This window comes from Natator depressus, chromosome 9, assembly GCF_965152275.1.
Source record: "Natator depressus isolate rNatDep1 chromosome 9, rNatDep2.hap1, whole genome shotgun sequence".
Taxonomy (NCBI): Eukaryota; Metazoa; Chordata; order Testudines; family Cheloniidae; genus Natator; species Natator depressus.
Genome location: NC_134242.1, coordinates 14,127,939 through 14,142,810, shown reverse-complemented (window position 1 = coordinate 14,142,810; position 14,872 = coordinate 14,127,939). Strand labels below are relative to the sequence as shown.

Below are 14,872 nucleotides of genomic sequence, written 5' to 3'. Positions count from 1 at the left end.
TAATGGTGGTACTTCTCTACAGGGCCCTCATTGAAAGGCTGTTACGTTGTCCATTTTGTGTGCGTGAAATCAGTTTCATACACAAATGGAGGCTTTTGGTTTTCCTTAAAATGCTGATATTGTTTAAACCTTTGCTCAAAAGACTTTATAAGCTGTGCATGAGACCAACAGGACCCATGGGGTCCAAGATAAAAACGAATAGGAGCTTTTCTCGGATGTGTTTATTGTTCAGCTTTTAGAGTCCGCTGCCTAATGGTAACAATCACAAGTCTTTAATAAACAAAAAACCGAAGTTCCTGTGCTGACTACAGGAAAAGCATTCATTTCTCCACCTGATACAATTCCCAAATGACTATGAGGAAACAAGTTATGTGCTCCCTGGTTTACATCTAAGCTCCTATCTATTTAATGCTAGGGGGGTACTAGAGAAGCTCAAATTGCCTTGTGTTTCCTTTAATGCAGACTCAGTTAACCCAGGTTAATGGATGTGGGTTGGAGCTCAGGGAGTAGGAGAGTCACTCAGGTTGTACAGCTCAGTCTGTCCTCTGACATAAATTGAATCTTTTTGGGAGTAAAGCGACTGGGAGAGAAAAGAGGAAAAAAGGAGGCAATGTGGTAATACAGGGAGTACCTACACCACAATCAATGGATTGCAAAATTGAGCAGTCACCCCTCTGGCATGCACCAAACCCACATCTGCATATGCAGATTGGGTCCCAGCTGACTCCTATGCTTACATAAATTGCTGCAAAACAGGCATGCACCAAGTTTTTCAGACATAATCCTTTTAACACTCATGGTCAGAAGCTAAACATTTGACCTTACAAATATCGTGGTGTTCTATTCAAATTTGTGTTATTATTTTTTGTTAGTTGCATTCCAATAGTGCCCACAATGAGAAAGGAACTGCTCACATACAGAAAACATTGTCCCTTCCCCAAAGATTTTACTCTCAATGTATTATTATTAAAAGCCATAGGTCCTTACTGACTTATTTCCAGTCTCATTCTGCAATGAGCATATTATCCTGTATTGTACCTATACAATTCTCACATTCATTTATCATTGTTAATATTACAATGAACAGCAAAGGATTTACTGTAGCGAGGATGAGTCACTTGTAAATTATTGCCAAGTGGATATAAAAAATGATGTATTTACAGAGTACTTAGCTCCATTTACATTTGAAACATTACTGAGAAGATAACAGAGCAACAAGCGTAATCTGAGGAGCATATGCTAAACCTTTTCTCTTGTTCCTTTACATTTGCAGGTTTCTTGAGTACTGGGGATCAAGCAGCAAAAGGAAACTATGGCCTCCTTGATCTAATCCAGGCTTTGCGATGGACTAGTGAAAATATTGGGTTCTTTGGTGGTGACCCATTAAGAATAACTGTTTTTGGATCCGGTGCAGGTGGTTCATGCGTCAATCTGTTGACTTTATCCCATTATTCTGAAGGTAACCGTTGGAGCAATTCAACCAAAGGTATTATGCAGGTTGCAAATATTGACAATTTTGGTGTCTGCATGCCACCACCATTAGTACTATGTGATGCTCTGTATTTCTCTCTCTGTTTCTATGGCCTGCTGAGTTCAACTCAATAATAATCTGGCTTTTTAAAGGCTGTAATAGCTGCCTTCCTCCTCAACTCTTCTGTGCACGTTTAAATTTGGGGTGACTTTCTGTCTGTTTCTTTGTGGAGCTTCGTAGAAACACTTTTGCAACAGACTTCTGAACAGCACACGCACAGTACATCATTTTTGTCTCTTTTCTTTCCTACCTAAGGGTGTCCTCTTTGGAAAACCAGTCAGTGATGCTCACAGTAGATGAGGTCGACTATATTCAATCAGTCATCAAAGGCATGTTTAGTTTCTCATGAGGAGCAGGATTTAAAGAAAAATAAAACGACATGGTTCCTATTTTCAAGCTAGTGGCTGAGATGCTTCACAGTATTATCTAGTGGGAAGGGGAAAGTGCCTAGTTCAGAAATCTTTTGTCTGAAACTGCATGAATTTCACTTGCTGTCTTCTGAGAAAAGAATGTTTGCATGCGTGAGCCAAAATTGTCAAAGCATCAAGGTCACAAATTAATTTTTTTTGCCTATATCTGTTTTTTCTATTCCATAACTAACACCTCTTCTCTAATTAAGTTAAGGCAAACAGCAGGAACTTTAAAATGTTGTTTGAGTCCAAAAAACTTTTTTTCCTTCCATTTTGGCTCCAGAGTTCCACACACTTTTTTTCTCATTTGCACGGCCACTGCTTATTGATCACATTGTTTCTCTGACTCCATCCTGTCATTATCCGTTTCACATATATTGTTTAGACTTAGCATGCAGATGACAGAAAACCCTTGTTGATGGAGTCTGGAGAGACACATAAGGCCTCATTTTCCTCCGATTTACATTGGTGAACTCCCTGGAGGGCCTGATTGTACACTGGTACTGGAATAACTCCACTAACATCAGTAGAATTTACTTCTCATCGAGCACTTAAACCAAAGCCTATTGAAGTCAATGGAAAGGTTCCCACTAAGTCTCAGTGGGCTTTTGGATCTGGCCTTACAGTGATGTAAATGGGAGAAGAATCAGGCCAATTCTCTTTTATGTAAACAATACTATTGTGGAAAATAGATTCCTAGGACAGTGGGTTTAATTTAAAAAATTATTTTAAAAATGATTTAAAATAATTATTATTTTTATTTATTATTATTTTTAGAAAATAATTTTAACCATTTCCAGCCAAAGACCACTTTCACTTTAATACTTGAAATACCTTGAAGCAGAAATGTAGAATCCACATATAAATTTGACACACACAATTATATAGGTCTTTGCACGTTAACCTGTGACATGTTTTGTAAAATGGCATTTTAAGCCAGTAGTTTACCAGTCAGACCTTAGCCTAAGCATAGTGCCCATAACCATGTGTAATCTCTGGGTCATATCATGCCATCAGTTTTTCAGCAGAACTCACAGTGTGGGTCATCTGTGGCATAGTGGATTGAGGATGGGGCTAAGAGTCAGGAAACCTGGTTTCCATTCTCTGCCAATGACTGACCGTTTGGCCTTTGGTTTAATTACAAGTAACCGATGTAATGCTGAACACTATATGCTTTTATCTGCAATGACCCATCAGTCATGATGTGCATCTTGTCAGCTAACTCTACACAGTCATGTTGTAATGCTATAACATTTTGTCAAAAGCGCAAGCCCATTTACTGTCTGCTGAGTTCCTACTTGACTGCTCTCATCTCCCACTGAACAGAGCATTCTTCAGGGGTCGGGAGACACTCAGCACTTTGCAAGATGGAGATCTTAAATAATTTGTTTTGGCTACCCCATATGCAAAATGGGAACCATAGTGCTTATCCATCTCGGTAAAGTACTTTGAAATCTGTGGATGAATAAATGCAAATGATTATTTACCTCAGCGAGACCTTGACATACAAACGATAGCAAAGTGTGGCCCATTATGCCTTAATGTCATTTTAATATCAGCCTACAGCCCCTTGAGCCACGAGTGTGAATATTTCCTGATAGAAATCTAATTCACTTCCTTTACTGTACATTGTTGTTGGCAGAAATCAGTTACAGTCTGAAAATTACTTTTCTCTCTGTCATCCATTCTTCACTAACACGGTTCAACAGAAGTATTTCTTTAAAGTAACTGAATTGAGCTTTATGACTAGAGGACTTGACGACTTTTAACGTAATCTGGCCTTTTATGTGCAATTTAGCAAGCTATAATGTTTATCTCAGCACTTTCTTACCATGTAACTGACTCTTTCTCTAATTGGTATAGAAAATAATTCTAAACAATTAAAAAAAAGAGATTTACACAGCATGCACATAAAGTGAAGCTACGTTGCATTAAGAATTACATCCTAGTGAAAATTCCAATTTGGTACTCTGCTGCATGTATTCTACTGGCCAGATCCTCAGCTGGTATAAATCACTGTAGATCCATTGACTTCAAGCTGATTTACATCAACTGAATATCTGGCCCTATAAATATTATTTTTTCTCTGGATCTAATTCTGAGGTTCTGCTTTGTTTTTACTCAGCTCTTACTCAGACAAAACTCAGTTATGACTCATCTCATGAATCTAGAGATGCACTTGAGCCATATATTTCAGTCCACATCCAGATTCTACTAAAATGAAAGTTTTGCCTGAGTAAGGGCAGAGTAGAGACTGAGTAAGGACCTCAGGGTTTGGTCCTGTTATAATCTTCAAGGATCGTAAAACTCCCCAAAGACCTTTTTTTAAAATGTTTTCATGCAAGCAATTAATTCTTACTAGCATTTGAGAATGGTCCTGATCCTGCAGTGTGATTCAGGTAGGCCCTAACTCAGGCTCTATGCAGTGCCTGAGTCCACCCTCACATCACATTGCGAGATGAAGGCCATAATTTGTATTTGTAAAGAGCCAGATTCTGAGATGAGCCAAGCAGCTGCAACTCCTGTTCACTGGAGGTACTGGCTGATCAGCAGGGTGTGCCCCAAAGACATTTTGTTTGTGTAAGTCAATGATAGAGGGTCAGATGTTGCTTTCAAAAGTTGCCTTCAGTTATCTTACTGCAAATCCTTAGTATCTCTACTGATATCACTAGAATTACTCCAGATTTGTACTGGTGTAAATAAAAGAAAATGTTGGCCAAATATGCTTTATGTTAGTGTAAGGTGTAGATGTCAAGGGGCATTTTGCATAAATTATAGTTAGCTATGAAATATAGGTCAGATTACAAAATATTTTCCAATAGACTGCACAAAGAGACTGCATAATTGCAAATTGTTTCGTGTCCTTCCGTTGTAGAACTTATGTGGTGATGCAGAACATTTTTTAAAAGGTTAAAACTATTTAGCAAGAAGGGTAAAATATATTGCCTAATATGGACTAAATTATGATTTTCTAGGAGTGTGGAGTAGAAGATCCTTTCCCACTTCATTGCACAGGGGCCAAACTCAAAATTCCTGTTGGAAGTAGAGCTCCCCGAAGGGAATGGGGAAGGGGTGAAGTGATGCCATGGCCCAACACAGAGGGGAGCACAAAATATATGGGATCAGCCATTCTAGTGTTACCCCTTCAGGACAGAATTCCTCATAAGACCCTTTCATACATGCCTAGTACATGAGCCATGGCTTAGCACTGGGATGAAATCCTGTCCCACTGAAATCATTGGCAAAACTCCTGTTGACTTTGGTGGGGTCAGGATTTCACCCATGATGTGGACAAAGATACCTAAAGGTTAAAAAAAAAAAGCAATTAAAACAGGGCTTCATATATTTATGAGCAGAGCTTTTGGTCCAGATTCTACTCTCAGTAACACCAGAGTAATCCAGAGTAAATTGCACTGATGTCAGTGGAGTTACTTCAGGTGTACACATGTATAAGTGACAGCAGAATCTGCCCCATCCACCCCATCTCTCATAAATGAAAACTTGAGTAAATGTTTAAATTCTAAGTCACAAAGCAATATTTTAGGATATTCAGTATAAAACATCATTTTCCTTTTTTATTTAAATGTGATCACCATAAACCTTAATTAAAAACAGGACCTTTTACAAGGAAGGATCTTGCCTCTTAGATAAATGGGTTAGGAATGCTGCCCAGCACTATGTATGGCTTCAGAATATAAAATTTGTTATAATACCCAATTGAGAAGACCTGTACATCACAAGCCAAGTTCAATCCTAAACAGAATCTATAAAAACAGTCTATTAGGTCCTATTCAGACTTCAATTTAAAACATGGTCATACACATGCAAGCTGCTGATAACTTGAACAGTATCTAAGAAATCAGACAATTGCAGGGTATGATTCACTTTTCCTCCAACCTGATAAAATAATTTTAGTATTATGGGTTTTTCAAAGCAAACAGTGTTATCTTGAACAAGAAATGGCATCAGACAATTTCTCCCACTCTTTCGGCTTCCTGAGTTACTCAGGTACAGGTCCTCAGTTGCTATAAATTGGCATTTGCATGAGTTTTACTTATCTATTGGTCTAGGATTTATATACATATGTGCATTTTTTTGTACACGTTAGATGTGGATACAGCAACAAGCAGATTTTACCTTCTGTATTGCATTTATTTATTAGTAATTTTTTTAAAAATGGTAAAAGATTTCCTATTGTCCCACAAACCTAATCTAAACATTAAACAGCTACATGCTTATAAAGGTCACCTCAGTACTTTTAAAATATTTTTTCCCCCACAGGACTTTTTCAAAGAGCAATAGCTCAAAGTGGAACAGCTCTCTCCAGCTGGGCAGTTAGTTTCCAACCTGCAAAATATGCCAGGATGTTGGCTACAAAAGTTGGTTGCAACATGTCAGACACTGTAGAATTGATAGAGTGTCTACAAAAGAAGCCTTATAGAGAACTTGTGGACCAGGACATTCAACCAGCACGATACCACATAGCCTTTGGACCAGTAATTGATGGTGATGTGATACCAGATGATCCTCAGATATTGATGGAACAAGGAGAATTCCTCAACTATGACATCATGTTGGGAGTTAACCAAGGGGAAGGTTTAAAATTTGTTGAAAATATAGTTGATAGCGAAGATGGCATATCAGCTAGTGATTTTGACTTTGCTGTTTCCAATTTTGTTGATAATTTATATGGATACCCTGAAGGCAAAGATATATTGAGAGAAACTATTAAATTTATGTATACTGACTGGGCAGACCGACACAATCCGGAGACAAGAAGGAAAACTCTGCTAGCTTTGTTTACTGATCACCAGTGGGTTGCACCAGCAGTGGCTACTGCAGATCTTCACTCGAATTTTGGATCGCCTACATACTTCTATGCCTTCTACCATCATTGCCAAACAGATCAGGTACCTGCTTGGGCAGATGCAGCCCATGGGGATGAGGTTCCTTATGTACTGGGAATCCCTATGATTGGTCCTACTGAATTATTTCCCTGTAATTTCTCCAAAAACGATGTTATGCTAAGCGCAGTGGTGATGACATACTGGACTAACTTTGCAAAAACTGGGTGAGTACTAGATAGAGAGTAATCTCATCTATAAATTGAGGACTTGATCCAGCAATCCTTTCCTATGGACTTCTGTAGGAAATACTTGGGCCAGGAAGGCGTATTTACGTGAATAAGGGTTGCAGAATTAGGTTGAGAGTTATATGTTTTTAATATCTTTCAGTTCAATTAAAAATTGAACATTCTGTTGACACATGGGGAAACTGTCCATGTGACTATTCTATACATAACAGTGTGATAAATTCTTTGTACATAAAAAAAGAAGGGCTGCAGAAAGCAGCTTCTCTGATATTTGACTGTACTCCAGTAGTGGTGGTATTTTGATTGCATAGAATGTGAAATGCCACCAACATCACAGCACATGGAAGGTTGGTCTTAAAATTATGTCCACTTATTCAAATGAATAGGCACTTATGAATGTGAGATACATGGACTAGCACTTGAGAGGTACCGAGGACTGACCTTGTACCACTTCTCCGCACTCAGTTGGGCTTTCAGTGAATGTGTGCTATACTAAGTTAACACACTGCCCTTTCACCTCTGAAGACCTGAGGTGTGATTTAAGTTACAAATAAAAATAAGGTTTGTGACCCCTTATCCTAGTCTCTAGTAGGCATTAATCCACATCACTAGTACCAAAGTGTAATACTGTTGACAATTTTTCCTCGAGAGAAAAGGACTAGGATGCTGATTGGGGTTGGGGTACAAAGGGCATTGGGGAAGCTTGCAATGTCCACTTGCATTGTGGTGGCTCTAACTGCTATTAGGCCTGCAATTCCATCAAAACTACATTCACTGCCCTTCCCCTCCTTCCCCCAAATAAATGTTAAAATGCAGGATCAAATCTTAATTTTATAATTGCTTTTGAAATGCAGGCTTTACATCTCAGCTTTTTTTTTATTCTAGTGACCCAAATCAACCAGTCCCACAAGATACAAAATTCATTCATACTAAACCCAATCGTTTTGAGGAAGTAGCATGGACCAGATACTCTCAGAAAGACCAACTGTATCTTCACATTGGATTAAAACCACGAGTGAAGGAACATTACAGGGCCAATAAAGTGAACCTGTGGCTGGAACTGGTACCTCATCTGCACAATCTTAACGACATTTCACAGTATACCTCGACCACAACTAAAGTGCCATCAACAGATATTACTTTCAGACCAACAAGGAAAAATTCTGTACCTGTTACTTCAGCTTTTCCTACAGCCAAACAAGATGATCCCAAACAACAACCAAGTCCATTTTCAGTGGATCAAAGGGACTATTCCACAGAGTTGAGTGTTACTATTGCAGTTGGAGCATCTTTGCTATTCCTAAACATTTTGGCCTTTGCAGCATTGTACTACAAAAAGGACAAGAGGAGACATGATGTTCATAGGAGATGTAGCCCACAGCGTACTACTACCAATGATCTTGCCCATGCACAAGAAGAGGAGATAATGTCCCTCCAAATGAAGCACACTGACTTGGATCATGAATGTGAATCCATCCATCCACATGAGGTGGTTCTTCGGACCGCCTGTCCCCCAGACTACACACTAGCTATGAGAAGGTCTCCTGATGATATTCCCTTAATGACACCCAACACCATTACAATGATTCCCAACACTATACCAGGGATTCAGCCCCTACACACATTCAATACCTTTACTGGAGGACAGAATAATACTCTGCCCCATCCCCACCCCCACCCCCATTCACATTCAACAACCAGGGTATAGCCAGACAAGATGAAACAAACTTTATTTTTTTTGATGGATTACAGTAGGTGACATTACTGAAGATTACTTGGCTTTCAACCTACAAGACTCTTACTATTTAAATATGGAGGAATATTATGTGAATATACATATCAAGAACTTTTGGGGTTTTGAAAAAAAATGAATTGTACATATATACAAATGAACTTAAAAAAAACAACTTTGCAATTGCTTGAAGCAATTGTCCTGAATGATACTTTTTCATTCACATTCAACTATTAATTTTTGAAGATTTAAGTTACATAATGGAATTAGGCATGTGCAACACAAACAGAAAAGAACTCTGACTGAAATTTTAAAAAAAAATCTATAAATATGCACAAGGGACACACTAATGGAATGTCAGATAATTTTCACCAATTTTTATTTGGAACTGTTTTATTGTGTAGTCCATATTTACATATTTGGATAAGTACACAAAGCACCAATGCTGTTAAGGCCTTAGTAGGGGGCTCATGCTGAAATCTGCCAGTCAAACAAAGAAGTTTTAAAGCCTGGCAGGTACAACATTATCACATAAGTGCTGTCAGTATAAAAGTTGTGGGAATAAAGGAAACTGGATATTTTTAGCACGATGTGCATGATAATTTATATGCTTGGTGGCTGTGCTGCTGATTAAGCCGTAATTAAAATTCTTCTCATCCCATTGGAGTTTTTAATAGAAGCTTCCTCCATCAATTGGCACAACCTAAAGAAGATTTTTTTAAAGGGGCAAAAGTAATTACAGTAAAATAATTCACAGTAGCTTCAGTAATAGAAGGAATTACAGTAGTTCTTAAAGATATTTGATGGTATTCTCGGTATATAGGGGTGAACACTCACTGAGTGAATCCCAGAGGGAAAAATATCTTTCTGTGTTTTTAATGTTCTCTTTCGTTTCCACCTAAATAATTTATAGAACTATAACCTTAATGGAACCTCTTTGATGAAGGATTTATAATTTGCTGTGGTTTAGTTACAATATATTTAGTTCATATTGGTAAGATAAAGTGTGTCCAAAGATTTCATTGCAAGGATATTTTTGCAGTATAAAGATGCCCCAATATTATCACTCTGATTACAGCTCTGTTATTGTTTTAACTCATGGTGCATGTGACAAAGTTTACTGCTAATATTTTAATGTAAAGTTATTTCCCTTTTTGCTATACATTATCCTTGCCATTCAAGTGAATTCACTGGATGAGATCTCTATAGAGTGCAAATGTAGATAGAGAAGATCCATAACGATGGAGAGAGCCAACAAATGGAAATTTTTAAACCTGAATCTGACATTTGTGTGATTTTAAATGAATGGTCTAAAATCACAAGAAACTCTTCATTCCCCTGTTGTTTTCCAGAAACGGCATATCACGGTCCTTTCAAAATGTTTGTATATGTAATCAGATGTACATTTATATAAAAAAATGAGATGGACTTAAGAGCACATCCCTGATAAATACTTTCTCTTACCTGTACTATATTTCTATTAGACTAAAGTTATGTGATTTTTTTTTACATTTTTTCAAATTACTAGCAATTTTGATAGTTTGTAAGATAATGCAAAGAACTCTCTCTGACAAACTAACTGCAGTAACAGAAACATTTCTTTTCAGTTACTCTTTTTCAAGAATGAAAGCTTATTACACACAAAAAAAAATTGTATACTACTTGATGAAAAATTACTTTGTACTTCTTGGCCATATTACTGGTCACTGAGTGAAATAAAGATAATCTGGATAACAAATATTATTCCAATGCTAAGAGATCTGATCTTTGCTCATTAAAGAGCTAAAATGTTTATTGCTGTTTTGTCATTTTTTAATGAAGTAATGGTAACTGTCTCAAATAAAGAGTCATTTCTTAGACTAGTCTGGTTTTTGAAGACATGGATATGCCTTCTACAGATAATACAACTGCATATTTATAGGCCAATCCTACCTAAAACAGTTCCTTATAAAAATCATGACACTGTGAATGTATAATGTCGCAGTGTTACATTAATTACCACTACCCACTAACTTGCCATAATTTTTCAACCAGAAGTAAAATTTAAAAATACATACATCAAATTTAGAAAAGGCAAGGAACAGATAAATATGCAGTATTCCATGAAATGAAACTCACCTGGTTCACACTGTGAGGGTGATTAAACTTTCATAAAATGATGTTACTAGAAAGTTACCCTTCAAAGTGTGTTTAAGAACATCAAATAGACTTCAAAAGTGACACTGAAAACAAAACAACAAAAACCACTGCAGTTTCAGTCATTTTCTTTAGCTAAACTAATAAAAAATATACACTAACAATTAATATAATATAGATTATCATCCCCAGGTTTAAAAGGAGCATTTTTGGTAGAAGCATAAAGATTGAAGTCTTCAAAATCCAGGATGGTCTATGTGCAATTTCTGCCTGATGTGGTTGTGCTTTTAGACTGTGACCTGCCAATGTAAACCAATAAAAAGAATTGTCTGCCATCTGATAATTATTGTTTAATAGGAAGATTGTATTTTGCTATGTTAATGAAACAAAACAAAACAAACAAAACCATGAATGGCCATAAAACAAGATATACACAAAATATGATTTCATGTGCTTTTCTTAACTTTATCAAACTCAACATAATTTTCTACTATAATTTAATGGTGGCCATATCTATATCTATATATCTCTATATACAGTATCTGGTAATTGTTTACTTTTATTAGTTCAGAAATAAATGATTGAGGTAAACCAAGCATGACAGTATACTTTTTCTTTTCTGTCAGCCAATAATACCACAAATGTGAAAGATCAAGGCAGCAATGCAAATTTTATAACATTTTCCAGTTCAAAAATTCACATGATGCAGATACTGTGAATACAATTTTAGTTGCTACTTCATCATTACAGTTCAGCAGCTAGTTTTCTGAACGTAAGAGGATGTCCCACTTTTTATAACATGAACGAAGGCCACAAAGTGTTTTTAAAGCTGAAACATACTCACAAATGTAAGAAACATTTTGGAGTATTTTTGATGGTTATGCATTATGGAATTTAATTTTGTCGTTTTTAAAAGATATATTTGTTTGGGTTTTTTTTCAAAATAGACAATGATTAACCAAATGGAGTGTGATATTTTATTTTTTGTATTGTTCATTGGAGCAGATTTCCAATGCAATTAGGATATTAGTCAGTATTTGGAAGTACAGCAAAAATATGAAAAGCCTGTATTTACTGCTTTCCCATTTTTGTAAATATGTTTGCAGACATTTAAAGAAAAAAAATTTGATTATTTTGAGGAAAAAACTATGGAATAAATGCCTCTTTTCCCCATTCATTTTCTATTAAAACTATAGACATATATTACTTCATATCTAGTCTTGGATGCGTAGTTTACGCACAGAGAAGGCAGTGCTGACATTGCATAGGGAAATAAAGCAAACTGAAACACATTTTGCTTAATAGTATCTCAGTAGGCCATATATTGTATACTGTATCGAGTGAAGATTTATGGAGCATGGAATTAAGATAGCTAAACATACTCTTCTATAGGACAGCATCAGGGTTAGTGGTATTGTTATTAAATGTATTCAAAAATGGATTCTTACTGTATATTTTTGGTTAACTGAACTCAAATAAATATTGATATGCAATAAAAACAGGGTGAAAAGAAGCCTAACAAATAAACATGTTACAGCTTTAAACACCACTACATAGAAATTGCTGAGATTTCTCTTGCGAGTTTCAGTGAAATATTCTGAAGAGACAAAATAGAACTGGAATTGTTAGGAAGCTGTAAAACATCATGGTGGTTCTTTGATGTTAGTAACTTGTTTTCTTCTATGGTATTAATTCAAAGTATTGGCCTTTCCCCTGTCCCTCACCTCTCCTTTTCTAGTAATGATTTCTTATGGACTATTGCTTTTTAATGTAAGCGAACATTAGATAATTTGGTCATTATTGCGAAAACATGCTCCCACATAAATTAAATTAATGGTCATTTCCCTGCTGAGGTTTTGTTATCGTTCATTCAGCTATCTTGTCAATTGCAGCAATTGTTTTGGCTTTATATATATATATATATATTCAATAAACTAAGGGACTTTCTTCAAATAGTGTTATACCTCTTTTGCTCTTGAAATGATAACAGTCTGTGAGTCAGATGTCCCTCTGAGGTCTTCAGAGAAATCTGACTGTTTGAAACACACACACTGCTGAAGTTGTTTCTCTCTCTTAAGCTTTCTGATTTGATTTAGTTCTGGCACTTTGATGTATTTGTATGCAAGCCAGAAATTAGCTGCATTTGATAAAGGGTTCAATAGAATTATACAGAAGAATCAATGAATTAACCACAAGCAGAACATGAGGTTCTTTTTTGTCTTGGTTTTTTTTAATGCTGTTGCATAATTGATTTCATATTGGCAGATTCAGTGGAAACTTGATTTAAAGGCATCGTGTAGGGTAAAAATACTAAATATTAACTGATTAACTAAGTTTGGAGGGAAAAAATGTGTTTTAAATCACCTTGGATTGATAGATGACTAACTTCCAAAATGTTAATGTGCAACTAATTCAACCTTCATTGTTTTAAGCAGTAACCAAATAGCCCCTGATAATTCATGCATATATGAAAAAATAAAGTTTATTTAGAATGTTTACTATATTTTATCTACTGAAAAACAATTAAATATAATGTTAAAAATGGTAAATTAAGGCCTACTGAGGACCTAATCTTCCTGCTCCTTCACGTCAATGGGAAAACTTTTGTTGACTTCAGCAGAGCTATGATCAGACACTACAGGTTAATGTCATATGGTAACTAGAAATAGTAGTTTAAACAAAGACAAAATAGCACAGGAGTTTTGAGAAAGGTGTAAAAATTAATTTGTCATAGTATGTCTATAAATATGTTGTCTGGGCCATTATATACGTCGATTGTATTCTGATCAATATGTTATAAGTCACACACCTTCAAAGCATATAAACAGAGAGTATTATCTGTTCACCCTGTGTGGATACAATTCAAGGATAAGTGCATGTATTAAGTACAGAGGTGGAGTTGGCATCTGAATCTGCATTCCTAATATTACGGGACAGAGCCACAACTGCTGTAAATCATCATAGCCCCATTGACTTCAGTGGATCTATGACAAATTTATACCAGCTGAAGATCTTCCCCCAGGCGCTCGGTGTTCATCATGGCTCATCTCATCCTCCAGTTCCTCCCTGCCCCCAAAATAATTGCAAGTGCATATGACTGCTGGATTTATGAATGCAAACAAACGGTTAGCTGTGCTATAAAATGTGCCTGCCATCATTTGTATGATTGTCCAAACAAGAGAGGCCCTCTCAGTTTAATGACATTCTGACAAGCATAAAATCTCAGCAAATGAAGTTGTTACAGAGAGTGTGTTGACTAAACCGTATTTTTCAATATTAAAATTAAACAAAAATTATGCTTCTGCGTATATTCAATATGGGCCAGATCCTCAACTTGTGTAAGTCATGGTAGCTCCGTTGAAGTTATTGAGACTATGATATTTTACCCCATCTGAAGATCTAACCCTATATGTTTCATTGTTATTTGTTCACCCATTGTCTACCTCCCATTATTTGAACAGTAAATGGAACAAGACATACTGTTGAGTTAAATTCTACTTTCTATTACACTGATATAATTTTAGAGTCAATGAAGTAGCTGCAAATGTACACTGATGTCAGCATACAGTATAAATACAGCACCAGCAATCCCAAGCATCCAAAAATCATGAGTCAGGCCCCCCAAACCCCGTGAAATTGGCTTAAATTCATGAGATTTAAAAAATAATAAATTTAACTTCTTTTTATTTGCTTTCTGGGGTTGGGGCATGTAGGGTTCAGGTTTTCAAGCTTTTCTCTGCAGTTCTGAGGATGAGAAATGTACTTGGTTTTAAAAAATGGAAATTGGGATTCTCAGGTAATATCTAACAGTTTCTCTACACAGGGACACTCAGGAAAGTTATTCCAAATTAACTAAAGATGTGCATTTAAAGTGGATGAGTTATTAAATTGCAATAAACCTCTGTGTGGACAGTCTCAGGCAAAATTAAAGTGGCCTTAATTGAGTTTATCTTAATTCACTTCCAAAGTGA

General features: G+C 36.2%; 1 protein-coding gene across 10 annotated transcripts in view; it reads left to right on the top strand.

The window, feature by feature from the left end:
• The window catches only part of NLGN1 (neuroligin 1), a 567,297-nt gene extending 554,580 nt beyond the window's left edge, over window positions 1–12,717 (top strand). For 7 of the 10 annotated variants that reach the window (XM_074963550.1, XM_074963554.1, XM_074963552.1 and 4 more), the window contains 3 exons: window positions 1,274–1,486; window positions 6,223–7,012; window positions 7,919–12,717. In XM_074963550.1, the coding sequence (XP_074819651.1) occupies window positions 1,274–1,486; window positions 6,223–7,012; window positions 7,919–8,741 (1,826 nt within the window). In that variant the 3' untranslated portion in view covers window positions 8,742–12,717. The remainder of the gene's footprint in view (window positions 1–1,273; window positions 1,487–6,222; window positions 7,013–7,918) is intronic. The other 3 variants (XM_074963559.1, XM_074963557.1, XM_074963555.1) reach the window with 1 other exon arrangement.
• The last annotated feature ends 2,155 nt before the right edge of the window (window positions 12,718–14,872 follow it).